The 22,256-nt window shown below is 44.3% G+C and overlaps 1 protein-coding gene across 1 annotated transcript in view; it reads right to left on the bottom strand.

The window, feature by feature from the left end:
• LOC119167588 (uncharacterized) overlaps window positions 1–22,256 on the bottom strand; it is an 89,196-nt gene that overhangs the window by 18,600 nt on the left and 48,340 nt on the right. The window contains exons 5-8 of the mRNA XM_037419089.2: window positions 19,834–19,944; window positions 12,379–12,471; window positions 7,606–7,716; window positions 2,304–2,402 (exon numbers count right to left, since the gene is read on the bottom strand). Coding sequence (XP_037274986.2) covers window positions 2,304–2,402; window positions 7,606–7,716; window positions 12,379–12,471; window positions 19,834–19,944 — 414 coding nt within the window. The remainder of the gene's footprint in view (window positions 1–2,303; window positions 2,403–7,605; window positions 7,717–12,378; window positions 12,472–19,833; window positions 19,945–22,256) is intronic.

Here is a 22,256-nt window from a genome sequence, read left to right as displayed (position 1 = left end):
TAGATAGATAGATAGATAGATAGATAGATAGATAGATAGATAGATAGATAGATAGATAGATAGATAGATAGATAGATAGACAGATAGATAGATAGATAGATAGATAGACAGATAGATAGATAGATAGATAGATAGATAGATAGATAGATAGATAGATAGATAGATAGATAGATAGATAGATAGATAGATAGATAGATAGATAGATAGATAGATAGATAGATAGATAGATAGATAGATAGATAGATAGATAGATAGATAGATAGATAGATAGATAGATAGATAGATACGCTCAAAGTCGCCGAAGTTCACGAAGAAATGCTTCGCATTTAAATGACTAACTTTTTTAAACAGTAATTGCTCGCGCTGCTAAACCGGCCACTGGGCAATTCATACACATAGGCACTGGATCCTCACCTCCAAGGTATTGCGCGTAGGACACCTTTCCTGTGCTTTGTCGAACAATGGAAGTTTGCTGATGGCGCTGTAACTAAAAGCAGACCGTGGGTATCTGTGTGCAATTAGAGTTTTTAATGCGAAGCATTTCTTAGAGAACTTCGGCGACATTGAATCTATCTATCTATCTATCTATCTATCTATCTATCTATCTATCTATCTATCTATCTATCTATCTATCTATCTATCTAGCCGCCTAGGACTTTTAGCTCTCCTGGCCGTTTGGATAGCGTTATCGATACCAAACTTGGTATGATATAACGTGACTGTATGACCAACATAACTAAATAGTCATAAGATAAAAATCACGACATATATGTCATAAATGTCAAGATTTATATGTCAATGTCTTGCTTCTCATGCGGTGGTTTTACTCAGATGGTATATTGCAAAACTATTATGGTATAACATGACTGCATTGCGAAGACAAGCGACAGACCGTAACATCAAAATCATCACATGCATGTGTGACAAAATGTCTACATGCATGCTCATGATGCACTCGCGGCCGTTTATCTCGCTTCTAATGAACCAAATTAGGTATCACGGGAAGTGGAAAGACGACGAAGGTAAATGACAAGTCCAAACCTAATATTCATATTATGCGTTTCATGCAAAACATGACTACATGCTACGCTCATAGCGTTCTCGCAGTCGTTTCACTAATTCCACATATACCAAATGTGGTATTACGTGACGTGAATGGACGAGTAATGTAAATGACACGTCCAGATATGATAATCTTGATACAGATTTTATGTAAAACAGGACTATATGCTACACTCACATCACGCTCGCGACCGTTTCACCTGCTCTATATGTACCAAACTTGGTATCAGGTTACGTTAATAGACGACGAAGGTAAACGAAACGTTCAAACATGATAATCGTGGCATAGAAGCCATGTACGGCATAATTTGCCTCCGCGTCTTGATGTTGTGCTGATTCTAAAGTGACCTATCACTCTTCCTCATTCGTGCTTTGCATATCGTCGATTCCCAATGTACGTGGGATCTGACAATTTTTTTTGTCTCTGATTGCCCATTAGCAGAGATTGGCATGTACCAGTGGAAAACACTGGTTCATCAATTTGTGCTTTGCACATCCCCAAGTTTTTCTGCTGCGCAACGCGATGATTAGAGTTGGTGTCAACGCTGCGACCACTGTAAGCGTTCGCTCCCGCTGCTTTTCATCGACTCATGTTTCCCTTCAGCGGGAGATGGTGTGATGTTTTTTTTTTCAATTTGATTCCGTTTAACAGTAAATCAGTGTTGAGACATTATATGAATTGTCTCCTTTTGATACAGAAACAATATTTGAGCAATATAGAGCACCTTATTTTCTCACAACTTGCGAAGTTTTGGAATGCCATCTGTGTTTGCTTAGGAGAAAAGGAATGCTCATTAGAGCAGCATTCATAAAAGGTTGCGTATCTACACATTTACCATTTTTTTTCTCACTACAAGTTTCAAAAATAGTGACTTTACTCGTCCTTACGTTCACTCTTCAATACCTGAATTGTAAAAGCAAAATTTTGGTTGTTTTAATAGTGTTCTGAACATTCGCGAATGACAGCTGATGAAATTAGTGCATATACACCGAAGTTGCAAAAAAATTCTAGCAAATTATTCACTGAGCGAACGAAGTCGAATTACCAGTTGGCCGGTGTGTGTGTAGACTATGAAACACCTAATAAAATATAAATTATTGATTTTTCAACATTTGTCCATCTCGCCTTGTAGTTTTGTTAACCGCTGTGCTGTAGCGAGCATAACAAATCACAGCAATGAACAAGTCAAATTCACAGTGGCATATCGTCACACATGCACCTAATTCTAAAGATCACTTACTACATGAGTCAGTATAGTGTCCTTTGTCACTGATCATACACCATTTCATTTTGTTGCTGGTGCATCTGTTTCCTTGTTGGTTACTGCAAACTCTTTCCACTAAACGAAAAAAAAGAAAATTCTGGATTAGTGGACAAAAATGGTACTTACTGAAAATGAGTGTTTTATGGCTATACAATAAATTTAGGTAAGCAGTTATTTATGAATTACCTTATTAACCAAATGCAGCTAGCACACAAATCTTCCTTCGAGAGCTCAAACAAGAAATAGCCAACAAATATTAAAATGCGGTGATTGTGTTCCCTTGATTGCTTGTCAGCGTGTTTTCACGCACAGTTTTTGTATAGCGTAGGGACGCTGATACATGACTCTTCGGGTAGTGCGTTAAAAATGGTTGTCTATTTGCAGCATCTTCTATAAGAGAGTGTTCCACGGTCCCTATGAGCTATAACTCCCAATGCGTAGCTGTACAGTGGGCAGTTGGAGATACTGATAAAACAAGACAGATTCACTACTGCGAAAATTGAGCAGATTCCACGTGCCTTGTGAAGCACTGTTATGCGAAGGATGCGCATCCAAGCTGGGTTGTACTTTTTTATTGAGCAAAACGTTACGAATTTCCACTAAATATTCGTATAAGTTCACGCACACTCTTACGTCAAATAGCTGCATATGTTTTCTATCACCAGTTGTTTACAAGTGCATAACGATGTGAACAGCAACAAGGATATTAGCAACACCACATGTGGTTAGCTGATATGAAGGACTGCGCCTCGCGAGGATCATAGCCTTAGGCACTGCTACATAAATAAACGTATATAGCACCTGGCTACAATCGATGTTAGCACGACGTGACGGCTATATCGCATGAATGCATACGTAAAGCTTATGAAATTGGAAAGCCAGCACTGCAAGCACTATTGGCGATTCACAAACAATGAGGCCTACTTCAAAGGTAGTTCCGAGGGCTGGAGTAGCTCTAGGGTAGAATACATATTACCACGCAAATCGGAAGGGTTCGATTCCTGCTGGGACAATGACATTCGTTATGTGCATTCGTCCGGTCAACGCTGGCGATGCCCGCTTTTTCTTGACGATCTTCAGATGCCTGCAAAGCAACACTTACATACATGGCACATGAATACACCACCTCTACATAACCACACAAGGCTACATGTGCCCGCTCTGTAGCGTATTGGACAACCTGGCATACTTGCTCCTGGAATGCCAGTGCCATCCAAATCACGACATGCAACTGGGGCGGGACCAAGCCCCAAGAATAAACGACGACCATCTAATAGAAACGTAGGAGGCCAAGCTCGTCCTCGAGGACCTGAAAAACCAGTGACAGCTCATCGCCAGGACTAAGAGGGCAGTCGAAGCCAGAGGGTTCCTGCACTAGGGAACCCTCCTACCTTAGGGTGACACCGAGCCTCACTCGGAACACTTTCTAAATAAGCGTTTATTTCTTTCTGCCTTCATTCTCGCTTCATTCTCGATGGTCAGGGTCAAAATGGCAAAACGTGGAACTCAACTCAAACACCTCCTCAATGAAACCAACCCCCGCACAAATCAACGTCGTTCGATCGTGAAGATACTTCATCAGGCTAAACGGACAATGTCACCGGAAGATGTTATCAAGAACCTCGTGGAAAAATATCTCCCGTTTCCCACGGGCCCTGTGACCCCTCACCCTGATTACTCTGGCAGCGACAACACTAACTTAGACGCCGACTTCTCTAGTCAAGATGTGCGCCGAGCTCTCCATGAGCTTAATGGCCGCTCAGCCCCTGGCCCCGATGGCATCGCCAACAAGCTCCTACGCAACCTGGACGATCCCTCCGTCACTTACCTCACCGACACTATCAACGAAATATGGAAAAAGGGTGAGATACCCGATGTTTGGAAACTAGCTCACATGGTTCTCATACCCAAACCGCGAAAGGCGCCGAGTCTAGATAACCTACGCCCCATATCTCTCACGTCGTGCGTGGGCAAAGTGGCTGAGCACGCCGTCCTCAACAGGGATGGTCGATACCTCAAAGATAACGACTGCATCCCGCACCACATGATTGGCTTCCGACCAGGGCTACCCACTCAAGATGCCATGTTACTCCTAAAGTATCAAATTCTAGATGGCGGAAACACTCGGGACACTCGTGCAATACTCAGTCTCGATTTAGAAAAAGCCTTCGATACAATAACGCACTCGTCAATCTTGAAAGCGATCGCAGCCCTCGGCCTAGGACATCAATTTTACTACTTTATCGGCTCTTCTCTCACTCGACGCCGAGCCGTCCTCTGCGTAGGAGACCTAGTGTCAGAAAAAGTGGAGCTCGGACAGCAGGGCACTCCTTAGGGATTCGTCCTCTCACCCACGCTCTTCAACCTCGTGATGATCGGGCTTTCCGAACGACTTTCCAAAATCAACGGGCTAAATCACACTACCTATGCGGATGATGTAACTATATGGTGCTCCACAGGGTCGGATGGCTTCATTGAGCCCGCCCTGCAAGAGGTTATTGACGCCGCCGAGTCTTACCTCGACCACACCGGTCTCAGGTGCTCACCCGCGACGTCAGAGCTGCTGATATACTTGCCCAAACGCCGGGGTGCCAAGCCCAAAGGGTGGAAACTTCCGGCGGATCGCAATATCACCCTTCTTACTAGAAATGGTCGTACTGTACCCAGGGTAGACACAATCAAGGTCCTCGGCATGATCATCGAGTCCCGCGGAACCAACACCCGAACAGTACACAAGCTCAGGACTAAGACTGAGAATGCCATACGACTCGTACGTAGAGTAGCCAACAGGCACCATGGCCTCAAGGAAGACAACCTGCTGCGTCTCGTACAGGCGTTTGTTTTGTGTCATTTTACCTACGTTGCCGCTATGCACAAATGGCTACGTGCTGAGCGTGATCAACTCAATGCGCTTATTCGCAAGGTGGTAAAACGAGCCTTTGGCCTCCCTATAACCACTCCAACGTACAAACTCCTCGAGATTGGCGTACATAACACGCTAGAAGAGATCGCCGAAGCTCAGGAACGCGTGCAATTGACCCGACTCACTACCACCAAGGCAGGCCGCCATATTCTGCGCGAGCTCGGCTTCTTCTCCTCGAGGGCCAGAGACCCCCCCCCCCCCGAGTTGACTCTAATTGCCCGTGAAATCCGCGACCTTATCGCGATCGCTCCCATTCCACGAAATGTACACCCCGAATACAACAGATGCAGGCGCCTTGCGCGGGTGACCGCCATGCCAAGCGCATAGACATGGAAGCGGACAACGTCTCGCACGTAGACGCCGCTGCCTATCGCAACAACCGAGCCTTCGCCATGGTCGCGGTATCATCCGCGCAGCAGACTCTTAACTATGCCACAATCCTCATTCGAAACCGCGAAGTAGCGGAGCAAGTAGCTATAGCTATAGCTATGCTCGACAGCAAACGGGAATTCATCTACAGCAACTCCAGGCTGGCCATCAAAGCCTTCAAACGCGGAGTCATCTCCGACCAGGCGTTACGTATCCTGCGCAATGCGGACCCGAGTGCCCTGAAGCACCACACTGTCATCTGGTTCCCCGCCCATTTCGGCCAGGTGCAGGGTGCCCTATCCAACCTCAACGAGATCGCCCATCATGCAGCGCGCGCACTTACCGACCGCACTGCCACCGGGCAACCTCAATTGCTGGGTTAAATACCAATCGGGATGCATCAATTACGTACAATAAAATTACAAAGCACTTTAACCTGGAACGTCGCATTTTTCCACCCCCACATCCGAAACTTAACCGACCGCAGACATTAACCCTACGCCTATTACAGACACACACGTACGCAAACCTTGCCACGCTTCACGTTTATTATCCCGATGCATACCCCAGCGACACATGCCCATCATGTGGACACACAGCGACACTCGCACACATGCTCTGGGAGTGTAGAACAACTCCTCCCGACTCTACCTCAAGCAAGTGGGAGAGGTCCCTCATGAGCTCACTTCTCGCCGACCAGCAATGGGCCGTCCATCAGGCACACGAAGTGGCCGCCAGGTACTTACTCCCTGTCGTTCCCTACGTGGGAGACGCCCGCTACGCGCTAAGCGCGTCTTGCAGGACTGAAATAAAGTTTTTTTTCATTCCATTCCATTCATTTTCGCTGTTCATTGGTAGATATACACTGTCACACACCTGTGGCACATACTCACATACCAGTAGCACATTCCCGGCCCCGGGTACGTGCCACTGTTTATTTAGTTAACACGGTGATCGATGGTGATCGTTAGAGCACCGTGGCGTATGCGGCTCGATGGATGGATAAATGGCTGGATACAACAAGATAGATAGCTAGCTAGCTAGCTAGCTAGCTAGATAGATAGATAGATAGATAGATAGATAGATAGATAGATAGATAGATAGATAGATAGATAGATAGAGAGATAGATAGATAGATAGATAGATAGATAGATAGATAGATAGATAGATAGATAGATAGATAGATAGATAGATAGATAGATAGATAGATAGATAGATAGATAGATAGATAGATAGATAGATAGATGAATAGTTTGATGGTTAGATACATAGATGGATAGATAGATAGATGATTGATTGATTTGAGGAGTTTAACGTCCCAAAACCACCATAATACTATGAGAGATGCCGTAATGGAGGGCTCCAGAAATTTTGACGACCTGGGGTTCTTTAACATGCACCCAAATCTGAATACACGGGCCTACAACATTTCCTCCTACATCTGAGATAGATAGATAGATAGATAGATAGATAGATAGATAGATAGATAGATAGATAGATAGATAGATAGATAGATAGATAGATAGATAGATAGATAGATAGATAGATAGATAGATAGATAGATAGATAGATAGATATGGAAGCGCGCGCAGTAAGCAAAGAAAGACTTAGCAATTATTACCCTCATCTGCTGGAAAATGTAGTGAAACTTTGGTGCTTTACACACACGCGTCCTGTGTACAGGCTTCACAATAGAAAATTTAACGCAGTACACTTTCCCTGTCATCAGTTTGAATGTGAGTTAAGAGCTATGCTGCCACCATTTATATAATCAAAAGTAACATGAATGGCTTCTTCGACAAACAAGATTTTGATAGTAAATTCTAGAGGCCCACATTCACAAAACAAAAAAACAGGCAGAGAACATTGACGGAGCGACATCTGAGTCTGTTGAACGGGAAAAGGGTTCGACATTTTTACGTCGACACCACGATGAAACCATTAAAATGAGTTCCCAATACATAGGAGATATATGCATGCACTCACCGCAGGTGCAGTGGCATGCATCACTGTCTGAGGTCTTCTCGCAGGACATCTCGGTACCAGGTGTTTTGCAAACTTTCCAGTGACTTTTTGAGGCATCGCAACCTGACTCACCTGCGTTGGGTTGCAAACAATGTATAGCTGAGGTTATAATGAATATCAGGACAATTTTTGTAGCATTACATGCGTGCACTGCTTGCAGCTTCGCACGTGCCAATCTTCCAGCTCAACTCTGTAAACACATATCTGCGTTTCTTAAGCGAATTTCGAACTAAAATACGAAAATATCTATTTGGAGTTGACACGTCCTAATTGTTTCCGAGTCCTAATTGTTTCCGATCAAACAAAATAAAACATGCGTATTTGTGTGTATAAATATGTAAATATTGCACTAGAACTGACTATACTTATTCTATCTGCCCTCATGACTCGTAATACTTTTATTTTGTTTAGCTTGATAATTTTTTTCGCCAAGTTGATTGTAAGTCTCAATTTGGTAGTAAAAAAGCGAGCATCAGCATGTGACGCATGCAAACGTGGTCACATTTGCAGAAGAACAATTTCGGTAAGAACAATTTCGGTAAATGAGAGTAACTAATTTAGGCACAATGCTCTACAATACAATTTCTTATTTTTTTTTATTATACTGAGCCCTAAGACCACCATTTTTACTGCACGCCCCTACAACTGATAATTTTGGATAAACGTATTATGACAGCCGTGCATTTTCAACACTAAGGTTCAGTGACCTATGGCAAGAAGCGGTTAAAAAACAAAGCATAACGTATGGTCATTATTCGGCAGTTTGCTGCTGCCGTTTTAGGCTGACGAACACGCTCTAGAGCTAGACGTCAGTCGTTTGCTTAACAGAATAACTAGTGCACGACATCTCGGAGCTTGTGCTTCAGATCATGTAGTTTTAAAGGAGAGACAATAATAAGGTAATCTGTAGTTTCATCAAAAGATTCCTCGGTAGGTCGCGGAATTCACTTGAACGTTGTACTTTACGGCTTTTGCATTCTCACAACGGATGCATGGTAACTCCGTTTTGTGTGAGCTTGTATAGAAACTGAAGAACCTAAAATGTGAAGGACTTTCGATCTGCAACATGATTTCATTCAATTTCGTATAACTTTCTTGCCACTTTTATGTAGCTCATGTTTCGTAAGAGCTCTGTATTTGTATGCGCATAAGCACGAAAATTAGATTTTTACTTATAACCGATATATTTGTAATGTATTTTTGAAGCCTTTTTTGCTGCCCTTCTTTCTTTCCTGCCAAACTTTTCGTTTCAATGACGAAGTGTTTCCACCCTACTTATAACCCTCTGGGGATTGTAGTCTCTGTAAATAAATGAAAATAAACAAAAAATAGTTCACGTATCAGTATCTTGCAGTGCTAATTTCACGTATCATGCGCTGTAGGGAAATGTTGACAGTCCTATCAGAGAATTCAGGAATGAGGAACGTCAAACTCACAAACGTAAAATGTTTTCAGCACTGATGAGCCATCAGCTTTGCTGGTACTCGCCCACAAAGGGGGATTGGCCAAAAACCGGGCGGCAGGATCATCAAGTGTGCTACGTCAAGCATCCCGGTAGTCTCGTAGCCGTAAATAATATTACCAATAGACTAACAAGGTAATCTTTTTGTTGCCATTAAGTACGCACTCACGGAGAGTAAACCTCCCTGCGGTTCCCTAATGTAATCCCCCCGAAGGATAAAAATACTTCCACGTTTATTTTTAAACCTAGCTTCTCAATTGGTTCGACCAAGTATCTTTTCGTTCGATAAGAATATCGTTGGCAGGATAAAAAGAAATGATCTATTGATTCTGATTCCTTGCAAAAGAGACATAACAGAGATGCTGTTAGTCCATCTTTATGTGGGTAGTAATTCATGTGCGGCTATAGCTGCCCGACATGCACATGACGATGACAAACTCAACCAGATCTGCTTAAGACGACTCAGAAGTATTTTTCTGACACCTGCTCAGCTCATACAACTGAGCTGTCTGTGGCAAAAAATTCAGTCAGAAGCCGAAAACAATATATACACACACCTAAACATTCTCAGAAATGCCCGTGTATAAGCTATATGCGCAAAACATCAACGTCCGTTCAGAAGAAAAATCACATCAAAAATATTTTCACGGTGAGTGTGAATACTCGCCGTATGGTGTGTGACCATCACTTCGAACATTGAGATTCCAAATACAGCGTGTCCATCGAATGATTTAAAAGCTTCAAAACAATCCTAAGAAACGTACTCTTTTTACCAATAGCGAATGGGCTCGTGGACCCTGTTGCCTAGGCAAATCGAGCGCCGAAGAATGTAAATCTTTTTGCCGTGAGTTTCGCTCTGTAATATAGACCGATTCCGACGCTAGCGCGAAAAAAAAACAGTGGATAAGGTCATTACCAAATCTTATCAAATCGACACTGCTGAGCCCAGCAGATGTCCGGGAAGCTTTTTCTGCGTTACCAAAGGCTAGTCTGAGTGCTCTTGACAGAGTCCCAGCAATAAAATCATGTAGAAGCTTCTTTTGTTAACAGAAACAGAGTATGCTTCCAAAATATTTATCACGCGTTCAGGTACAAAGGCTTAAGGTCTCCTTCAAAAAGATAATGCTAACATGGCCTCGATAGCTTTGTTCACTGTGGCCCAAGTGGGCATTGCCACACCACAAAAAGCGTGTCTTTGTGTGTACTGCACTAATGCCACGGAAGGTGTTTTCGCACAAGCCCTCGCTGATTGTGTCTACACTGCGGACTTCATGGCAAAATTGTGTCATTGCAGCTCGCCTACAATTCAACATATTTAGGTGATGGTGACTATTGTGAAAAATATGCTGTTTGTTTAAGCCTGTGGCCATTGAGGTAAGGTGAGCAGTGTTGGAAAATGGAGAACTCACAAAAAAAGAGTGCGAGAGAGTTTTTCTAAGTGAGAGCTTAATGTGCGATTTGGTAAAGCTATCATCCATGATTACGTGAGGCAAGTTTATGAATAATCAGTACTCGAGAAAAAATATTAACACCAAATGTATTCCTGTTTTTTTATGTTTTGCCGAATATTGGGCACTAATTTACCAATCGAGGTAGCGCCGTATCATTGGCACAATGAGCATGTGTCTATATTTATGTTAGTTATCCCGAGAAAGCCTTGCACTCATAATTTTGTCATGCCACGATGCTCCGCGTGCTTGTGTTGAACTAATATAACCCAAGACTGCATGCATGAACCACTTCAGCACGACACGCATGTTAGCTATGTTCTTGACGGCGCGAGCACTCTACTCAGGATCTAGAACAGTTGATATTAGTTGCAGAAATTGCGTCGGAAAAATAACATATCAGGGAAGTCAATTTTTCGGCCTCAAGTCATGCCAAGAATATTCCTGATGGTGTTGGTGGCCTGGTACCGCACCAGATCTGAAAGCGACAAGAACTGGTGTGATGAAGTCGAGATCTCATAAGGTGACTCAGATGGCCGCGATGCTCAAGGATGTCAAGCTGCTATGTGCTAATGCAGAATAGAAACCTTTCGTCAGTATATTAACGACTAAACTGTTCTCATATATTCTTGGCGCACGTTCTTACCGCGTTTAGCTACGCATATCTCACGACACAAATAATGGTCATCTTTTGTTAGTCTCGCGCACTGGTAGAGTAATATGAAAAAGATGCAGCCTTATTGCGTGCATCTCTTTTTCTATGAAGCATCATTTACCTAAAAAATGGGTGCCCTCGAACCACTTATCTTTTACCTTCCGAAACCCAACGCTTGTGTTATCATATTTTCAAGAATTAATTTATCTGATAACTAAGCAGACAGTCTTACACTGTGTCACTTGGAACTGCATTTCTTTCATGAAGACTCTGTGATCTCCTGCATTAGTGCAACTTCATAGATAAGTACTCGTCACAGTGCCAAACTACCTTCTGCCACGTTCAAATGTGTCGGACAGTGATTCCCGCTTTTTCGTAGTGGTTTTTTAACTCGTTATCACATAAGCGTATTCTGGATATACTCTGACTTGCACCCTGAATATTGTAGCTGCAAACAAAGTGATACCACATGTTACCTTTGTATTAAATATTCATTGCTTCCCCTTGGTTTTAAGGATTTTAAGAAAAACCGAAGACGGAGCTTTTTATATAGTCAACTTTGGAACAAGGTTGTCGTTCGCCGAAATTCAATGCTTTCTGTGGTAATGAAATATTCACGTATGCTACCACAATTTGACGGAATCTATAGAACACATCAATTTCTGACACCTCATCGAGTTTGGAAACGCTACCTGTGCGGGCTTTGAAAGAAATAAAGACCAAAACAGTAACATTTAAACATTGTTGGAAGCTCAGACACTTTTTAAATACTTTCTTTCGGTATAACAGTTTTCAAAAAAGTTACCTTACTCTTTATTGCACCTGCAGGTTACGAAAGTTTTTGCTCTTACGGCATCGTAAACTTTCGGAAAGAAAGGTGAGGAAATTGTTCCCACTGTACTCAGTATCTTTTCCTCAATAAATATGCACTCTAAGAAATCCAAGTACACTATCGGGCTACCGGGTGATGTGTGCGTAAATTATGAAGTTCCTCATCAAATCAAAACTATTCATTTTTAAACCAATGTTATTGATTCATGCAATCACCATCGAAACGTCATTATGATGTTAACCGCAGTGGTGCTGTAAAGAACAATTTAAATCAGTCCAGAAGTCACATTTATGAAGGCACATCAACGTAGCCATGCCTAATTTTAAAATGTACTTACCACACGATTCAGTGAAGCCTGCTGTTTCATTAAAGCACCATTTTGTTTTACCGCTGCATTTCTGGCCCTCATTCTTGTCGCAAAAGTTTTTCACTAAAGTAAAAAAAAGAAAAGTCCACTCATTTTCCCGAAACGTACTTTCGTTGAAACGAAGACAATTTAGGATTTATAGCTAAAACACAATTACATAAACATTGCATTTTCGTTAAGACTAATCACTGCATGCAATTAGCAAACAAACCTTTTTTTTAGAGTGAACCATTGACGATGATGGCTATATATAGTGGTTGTGGTGATTTGTCTTGTGTGGCCTCGACGAAGGCGAAAATGTAACGGTAGTTCAGTGCGCTTTTGGCTATCTTTTCGACCTTACAATGCCGCGATGTCCGGCAGACTCGGAAGTATCCTGGGCCTGTTTGGCAGAGGGCAGTGTAGTAGAGGCCTCTTCAGCCGGGGCGCTGATGACGCCACCGCGGTCACACTCTTTGTAATGATCGCAGACGCGGAAAGTTGTTGTACAGTGCTCCTGCGCGCCACATCGGTGAAGGATAAGACGGGCTGTGCAGTGAAAAACGTTTACTAGCCTCTTGGAAGGACAAGATGAATCTGATATTTAGTTCTACTAATCCTTGCTGTTTTTTTCTACGAGGGGCATGATCCTGAGTAAGCGTGGTGGTCTTCTGAATTCGCACAAAAGAGCTCAGAGGTGCAGCTGTCATTCGAATGTTCTTTGGATGCATATTTTGCACATGTGTCTTGTCCTCTGCAGCTTTTCGACCCATGTGCAAAGTGCTGACACTTGTGAAATTTGTGGTAATTTGGAATATATGGCCAAACACGAAGATTGAAATAGCTAGTTTACTTGAATTTCGGTCGCTTGTTAGACTCAAAATTGTAATGTGCTTACTCAAATCGGTTTGTTACGTCACCTTATCATTATTTTTTACATATATGCAGGCCTCTGTTTGCCAGCCCCCCCTATAGTCAACTTAAAGTTATTTTGTGCCGGTCATGTTCATAGATGCCCATGCACGGTATACATGGACGTGTGGGTACACGTACACTAAATGTCTTCAAATGCTATAAGTGTGCAGCGCCTGTCATACGACTCATATTGGGGCTTGTCATGAACTTCGAGAAGGAGATCGCTGCTTCCCATCTTTGTTACCTTATAACTTCAGCCAATGGCTTCTCTGAGGGACTTAGGTACGAGAAATGTTTGAATTCTGTAGACCTTTTTTTTCATGTTGGCTGCGTTGGCTGTAAAAAAGCTATCTTGGTTGGACAAAAGTGAAGTTCTGGTCGGAGTGTCACGTATTCAGGCGGCGATCAGCTACCGCAGAAAAATTGCCTGCTATGAGAGAAGATTAGGTTCGGTTGCGATGGTGACCACCCGGCAATGAGTCTGTAACACTTTGAGACGCAATTTCGATAACACAGCGCGGTTTATTTCGCTATCGTTCCAACTACCTCTTCTTCCTTTTCTGTAGACTACCCACTGCCATTTCATGTCCCAAGTTTGTTATGGCAGAAGGAGAATAAAAGTACGCCACAGATGCGCCCCCCTGTAGACAAGTGGCCATGGGCACTTGAAAAAAATAAATCAGACGGAGTTTGTCAAAACGGGTACTGGCTTAATCATTTTAATGCTGACTGTGTCTTTGTGCCCATTACGCAGCATTTTAAAATGGTGTTCAGAACGTTTCATGAACGGAAAAGGACCGTCATAGCGACATTGAAGAGCACGGCGAGACGCATCAACACAAACAAAAACATGTGAAGATGCCTGTAGGTTTTCCGGCTGAAAAACATTGTTCTTAGGGTGCGCTGAAGTAGGTGATAGGCGCAAGCATTGCATGAATATTCGCAGACGCTGGATGAAAAGAGATGGATCCGAAACTTTCTGCGTATAAATGGGGCACACTAGGTCACCAGGCCAATGGAGTGAGCAGCCATGAACCATCTCGGTTACAGAACAGGCAAGTTCTCGCCGAAGTGTTGAACGAAGGTCGAGAAGCACGATAAGGAGGTGTAATACCCAATATTCGGCGTGAGGCTGTGAGGCGAGTACTGCTTTTAGATGAAGATGGAGTCTCTCTACAATGTCATTTGATGCTGGGTGATACTCAGTTGTGCGAAAGCGCGAACAGCCCAGTATAGGTGTGACAGAGGTGAAAAGCGCTGACTCAAACAGTCTGCCGCGATCAGTACTGACCGTTGATGGTGTATACATCAAAACAGCTAACCCATGCAGGTGGCAAGAGAGGTACAAGCAACTGTTTCTGCCGTGGTGTCAGGCATTCGAGCTGCTTCAGGTCACCTAGTGTACCTGTGAATACACGGAATGGAAGTAAAGGCCCAACAATGTCTAAATGAATGGTTTTGAAATGTGCATCAGGGAGAGGAAATTTTGCCCAAGGAGGCTAGGTGTGCCGTTGTACTTTCATACGCTCACACGCTGTGCAAGTGCGAACCCAGTAACAAATGTTAGCGCGTATGCGTGGCCAGGCGTAGTGTTTAGTGACCAGGTCTTGCATAGCCCTTACGCCTTACGGATCCCCCTTATGGACCGGAGTCGTGGAAGCACATCACCTAATGTCTGCCCTTCTGCGAGCGAAGACAATGAAAGGTCGGTGGTGCCGGTCATGGCATTGATGATATTATGACTAAGAACATCTGGTGCACAGTTAAAGCTGCCTTTTACATAACGTATGTCTGTTGTGAATTCGGCAATGAAAGCAAGGTGTCGAAGCTCTCCCGGAGTGTGCCTGGCGCTGCGGTAACGTGAAGCCGAAACAAGTGGCTTGTGGTTCGTAAGAATGGCAAATTGTCGCCCTTCAAGGAGGTACCTGAAATGCTTCACCTCAAGATGGGCCGCGAGAAGCTCCCACCCAAAAGTACTGTACTGACGCTCAGTATCGCGTACCTTGTGGGAAAAGAAGAAAATTGGAACCGATGCTTCATTGATCCATTGATGAAGAGCAGCTCCAACTGCTTCTGAAGAAGCGTCCCCCATGAGGCTAGTGGAAGCAGTTGGTGATGGATGGTGCAGGAGGGTGGCCGGGGCGAGTTTGGTCTTTACGGCGGCAAAAGCTTGATCCGTGACCATGTCTGAGAGAAGTGCGGCTGACTCAGCTTTCGAAGTCAAGAGTAGTGCTTCCAGAGGCTCCAATAGTATAGAGCATGTAGGGATGAAGTGGCGATGAAAATTGACGAGTCCGAGAAAACATTGCAGAATGCGTGTGGACGTGGAATGCGGGTAGTCGATGATGGCTTGAACCTTGTCAGGTAGAGGAGTGATGCCATCTTCAGTGATCTGATGTCCGAAGAAAGCTATCTCTGAGACTCTAAACTGACACTTTCCGACATTAATTTTCATGTCGCAATCACGCAGTCGAGTAAGAAGCTCACAGGGATGTGCCTTGTGCGATTCAGCGTTCTTGCTGGGATCCAGAACATCGTCTATATTGGCGAAACAAAGCGGCAAGCCTCCTGTGACTTCGTTTATAAAACGCTGAAATGTCTCAGCTGCGTTTCTGAAACCGAAAGGCATTCGCAATACTCATAAAGTCATAATGGGGTAATTATTGTAGTTTTGGGAATGTCGGAAGGCTCAACAAAAATCTGATGATAAGCTTTCACTATATCCATCTTTAAGTATACTGTTGTACCGGTCAAGAAGGCAGTGCAGTCTTGAATAATGGGTAACGGGTATCAATCGGGAACGGTGACTGCATTGAGAGCCCGCCTTACGTAGGAACGCTTGTACCGTGTTTACTGCATCTTGCAGTTTTTCTTCGATGTTTGTGCCATTGCCCCCCGTGCTCCAGAATGTAATGTCATCGGCGTAGAAGGCATGCCTGATGCCAGCGATTTGTGAAAGTTGCCGCGAAAGTTGCCGCATAGATAGATTGCATAGGAGTGGAGAGATATATAGCCCCTTGGGGTGTGCCTCTCGGCCTTAGGTTCAATTGCTGTGAGCGCCAAATACAAGGCACGTAAAGACATTTTCTTCGAAATCGACCTTCATGTGGCTGACGGTTCACACATTCCAATGGTAGGGCAGGTACGAATTTGGGGCATGATTATACAAGCCAATGGTAGTAACGCCGCCAGCGTGAGACGCATCTCGAAAAAAGCTGAAGCAATGGCAAAACTCATCAATAGAGTGGCCAATAAACGTGGTGGATTGTCTGAGGAGAATATCCGAAAACTTTTCCATCCGTTTCTTATGAGTCACATTAACTACGTAGCCCCCGCCCACCTTTTGCAGAAAAGAGACGAGAACCGTATGGATGTAATCATTCGTCGTTGTTTAAACAGGTCCTTGGTTACCAAGAAACACACGCACGCTAAAGCTTAATGAGCTAGATATGCACAGCACCTTCAACGAAATTGTAGAAGCACAGAAAATTTCCCAGCTTGTAAGGCTTTCTTCCACAGAGGCTAACGATGATTATTGGCACACAATGGGCTCAATTCTCCTGTTACCCAACAACGGCAGTGCCAGATCACCGAGGAGTTACGAGCTGAATTCACAGTATCCCCGATACCTCGAAGCATGCTCCCCACGCATAATGTGGGGAGAAGGCAAGCACGGGCGCGATCCCTACTCAGTGCTGCCACTGCTATGGAAGATCACGTGGCCTTCGTAGATGCAGCGCAGAACGGAAACTCGGATCATTTTGTGTCGGTTGTCACCACACTCAAAGGCGAGCATTTCTCGTTACTGACTTCGCTAGACGCGAACGCCGATAGTGCTGAGCAGATTGTGGTAGCACGAGTTCTCTCGATCACCAAGCGCACACCTATTTACACAGACTCGCGAGCAACCGCGAGTCTTCATGATGGGTTCGGCATGCCATGAAGCTGCTCGAGTTCTCTGTGGTGCTATTTTTACAGGCAAAAAGCACAATATCCGGTTCCCGGCACACGTTGGTCGACACGTCCATAGAACCATCCTTAATGCCAATGAGTTGGCGCACTCCCGGGCACGAGGTCTAACATTCCACGCCAAAATGAACCACTCGGAGGCAGAGGACACGCTTTGGTATTACCGATATCCACTGCTAACTTTTCAAGAAACTTGTAAGAACTATCAATTGGAGCAGCGGAGGTTCCCCCTCCCGCATCCAACTTTAAACAGAGCTCCGTCTATCACGTTACGTCAACTGCAGACTGAGGCATACGTTTCTCCCCTGAAGTGCTCTAAATATATGGACGGTATACAGTCAGGCAGCCCTCGCTGTGAAAACCCGCGTTGCACTTTGCAACACATGCTTTGGTAATGTCTTGCCTTGCTCGAGAGCTCCGGTTCTCCCTCAATGGAGGAGGACTTGCGATCTCTTCTCACGTGTAGCGAAAAAGAAGACCAGATAGGGGTGATCTAGAGAGCCCATGACATGGCCGAGGAGATGCATCTCCCCGTTCTGTCATGGGTGCGGCCCGCCGATGTCGCCCCCAAGGAGGAGTGAGCGTCGTTTCCAAATCAAATAAAGTTCTTTGCCTGCCTGCCTGATAGCCCGATAATCACCACAAGGCTGGCAGTCATTGTTCTTCTTGGGAACCATGGGTTGCACCGACGACCACGAGCTTGATGACGCACGGATGATCTGCAGCTGTAACATATGCTCGGATTCGTTGTGAGCGATTTGAAGTTTATCAGGGCCAAGTCGGCGAGAGCGACAGTGGACACGGTTGCCTGTGGTAACGAGGCAGTGGGTCACAGTGTGCTTAGGAGTCTTGTTCATTAGAGACTTCGTAGTAATCTCTGGAAACGCGATGAGCAGAGCAGTGTATGGTGACGTAGACGATTTATGAAATTGCATGGTGTTAGGTGCCGTCGCACGGAACAGAAAACCATTGACCGATAAACCGGTATAGCTATTCGCCAGGCGACAGCGGTTCATATCCACGAGCACATGAAAATGCCTTTAAAAATTGGTACCGAAGATTGCGTAGCGTACGTCTGCTATCCAAAATAACCACTGTAGTCTCTTCTTGAGACCTAGACTAAGGGTCAGATACTTTTGTCTATAGGTTGCAATCAGAGAAGAATTAATCGCTCGTAAAGAAGTTGACTTCTCGTGGAGACGCCGGTCAGTTTAGGAAGCTGGGACTATATAACCCTTAATATTTCATGCCACACCTTTTTTGTGCTACCTGGGCTGCTTGCGCAGACACCCCTTCGAGGAGCTAGTGCATATTTACGAATGTTTTTCAATGCTTCGATTCAGAATAACGCGCATCAATTGCCTGCCACAAACGGCATAAAGCAACCAAACAAACATCATAAATATATCAAAGTGAATATTGTCATTAGCTATGCTTCATGTACCATGGAATTATCTCTACTTGCACCTAAAAGGACAAAGCTATCGATAACTACAGCCAATCACTTACTGCATGCTCTCCCAGTTCATTTCTATTCATTTTCAAAGTAACTATTGTTATCTATTTAGTGATCATAACTGCCTACTTACAAACTTCTATGCATGCGTCACAGATTAGCATTGTTTCAAGCTTTGAACTTCAGAGCTAATAAACTAAATTGTACAGGTAGTTAAAACGTAATGCTTGGCCCTTCTTTTTGAAGCCAAAATATGAAGTTGATCTTATATTATAATTTTGTAGCTGTGGGAGCGTCATGCGGCACTCAATGTTAAACTGACGTACCTTTTCTCTTAAAAATCACCCAACTCTCGCTTTTAAAACACCCTCTGCAAGTGATTAGCATCCCACAGGCCCGCAATCATCTTTGAACAGAGTTTGAAAATGCTGCTTATCGGTAGTCGTGGCTTCCGAAAACACACGTACCAAATGTTGTCGCGCAACACATTACCTTGTTTTTATAACAAATTCTAAAATTCAGCTAAAAAAATTTCTCTTCTCGCGTCAAACTATCCTATGTAACGAAACATGATTGCGTAATAGCCCCAAGTTTTATGCCGTTGGCTGATTTGAGCATTGCGTACGTACCAGTTACTAGAACCGCCCCGGGAGGCTATGTCGTGTCTGACCGTACGCGCGCGATCACACTGAAAAGCCTCTCGTGTGAAGAACAAAAAAGACATAAGTGCTCAAGCTCAAGGGGTGCGCGTATCCCTCTCTGCTTAGCTTCCAGTGCTTTCGCCGGGATTAGACAAGACAGAAAGCAATTACAGCGTGCGACAAATCTTTGTAACTTCACTCGTACTGCACCTGTTGTAAAAGTTTTTGCGGTGGTGAATTTGTGAGGCAGTAAGCTCCATTAGTGAGCTAATGGCTCACTGAACAAGTGTTTCATAGCCCCTATTTTATGAGGTGGTTGGGACTCGAAATGATAAATGTGCGAGTGGCAATGAAGGTAGCTTCAGAAAAAAACATGAAGCTGAATTCTTCAGGCCATTGGGTCCTACATGCAGTGAAAAATTTTCTTAAGTTCACAACGCCGGAGAAAACATTAAACGCACTTACCGCATGAGCATATGCATTGATCGTCCGTGGGGCTTTTATGGCAGGCCAGTGTTGTGTCACCCTGGCATTGAAACCAATATGAAAATCTTGAAGAACTACAATTCAAGTCGCCTGCGTTGATATGAACAGAAAGCAAAAAAGAATCAGTCTAAATTGAGTAACCACTGACCAGGTACACAGTATTACGTACGCTTCCGCATGTGCATGTTAAGCAGACATGAGTGCAAGCATTTGAAACTAAGCATGCAGTAACGTTCCCACAGTGACATGCAAACGCGTTGTGGCAAGCAAATGACGTGAGGAACCGTCGAGACTACAGGGCTTGGCCCACTCACCACTAGGTGCCGGCTCTGTGCCACATTGAGGTGAATCTTGGGTGTTACTGCAACTCATAATAATGAGCAAGGCGACTATCTCTTTTCTGCAGACAGCGATCGCAGGTCTTTTAAAAAAAAACCAAAGTCGAGCTTGAACTACAAATTCTAAAGGGAGAAAGATAGAAAGAGAAAAGGGAAGGCCGGGAGAATAACCAGATATTGGCATCTGGTTTGCTACCCAGCACTACAAGTGGGGAAATAGGGGCAAGAAAGAGGGTGTAGAGAGATAGAGAGGGAAAAAAGGGCTCGTGGACTCAGGATAAAACAAAAACGCACACAGAAAGGGCATTTTAGCTAAGACCGTTCAGAAAGGCCGCTTGATCGCAAAAAGCGCAGTAGCCTTGTAGGGCCTTCTGCGACGTCACATTCTGTCGATTTTGTAAAATTCATTCCTCCAACAAAGGTTGATTATCTAATTTGCTGAGTTTCTTGCGAAGGCATAGTCGCTGTCTACTATGCTCAAGCAGTCACAAAATATATGCCGGATAGTTTTTTCGTTGCCACAGTGGTAACAGGCTTTGGTGTCAGCCATCCCGATGCAAAAATCGTAGGTGTGGTAAACGCAACGCCCAACCACAGCCTACACAAAACGGTCTCGTCTGCTGGGCGAAATTTTCACGGGAGTTCAAGACTTATAGGAGCACTGACATCAAATTTACTCACGCCAAGATTTTCGCATCAGCGGGTAGCTATAGACCTCGTAGCAGCGATTCACGACCTAAAACGTAACTGAGGGATGAAAAACAATCACTTTTATTCATTTATATTACTGGGATCTAGCACTATTGCAAAGCAGCCGGTAATTCCGCCATTTTTAGCGCTGGGAGCGCCAGCAGTAGCGCTACCTCGTGGTCACCTCAAGATCACGCCACAGCTGACCACTTCTCCGCAGAAAAGAGTGACGTGAGGCTCAGCTGCTCCGCAAAGATTTCATCTGTAGGCGGACACATTCAGTCATGCCTTGTCACTTGCATTGCTGTCGACTCGGGTTCAATACGGTAGTCTGGGATAAGGAATCCCCGTGATTCGCGACGTCGCGAATTATTTTTCCTTCGATCGACCTTTTGCAAAACAGTGATTCTGAAATGGACGCCATTTCAAGCAGCACAGCAGAGGTACCCGGGGATGCATGCTTTAGCCATGTTCGCTCGTGTGACTCAGCTAGCTATATTGGTGTGTTTTGTCGTGCAAAGCATTCTGGTATACGCACAGGGGTCACTGAAATATAGCTACCACGAATGAGCATCAGCGGAGAAATTGAATACGTTTCCTGCGTGTCAGGTTCTTTTTTGCACCCAACAGATAGCCCCATCTATCCAGCTTCTCGCAGTTAACACAATGTTACCACTTTTACGTGGACGCAAAGTGTACAGATCAACGAAACTTCAACGTTACCTGCGCGTTACTTGTTAGCGATGATATATGACTACACGCTCTTCCACGTTTGACAGCTTGCGGTCGTGTTGATGTGTAACACATACGTGATTTGAAAACACAACCTGATTGCGCTTCTTCCGTGCTTTAAACTAGACGACTGCAACTCAACTGCAACTCACAACGATTCCACGACATGCTGATCAACAAGCACACGTTTATCACGCTCTTTTTTTCGATATTCTTTTAAAAGTGGTTTTATATTAATAATTTCACGTATTCATTCAAACCAGTGTGACGAAGATCAGACGCGACAAGCCACGGCCGGGATAGACTGCACCTTTGAGCGCTGGCCCGGCCGTAGACGAGCGAGCGCGTTTCTGCACTTCAGCGCCAGTCGGCGCCACGATAAGAACACTTGGATCGTACACAACATCGCTACTAGGGCATCGACACTCAGGATTGTAATTGTGGAATGTATCACACCGAACACGTAGCACTGGTGTCGATGTCACAGGGCCGCCTATTTTTTGTTCTTTCTCCTGAGCTTTTCTACGCTGTTTGACATCGAATTAAAACAACTTCCACGCGACGGATGCCGTTCAAATTCGGCCAAGAAGACCTATGGATACCAAGCTATCGAATGATGGGCACATCTCGATCTTGAAATTT

The sequence above is a fragment of the Rhipicephalus microplus genome, chromosome 6 (assembly GCF_043290135.1).
Source record: "Rhipicephalus microplus isolate Deutch F79 chromosome 6, USDA_Rmic, whole genome shotgun sequence".
Classification (NCBI taxonomy): Eukaryota; Metazoa; Arthropoda; class Arachnida; order Ixodida; family Ixodidae; genus Rhipicephalus; species Rhipicephalus microplus.
This window is presented reverse-complemented; position numbering and strand designations above follow the sequence as displayed.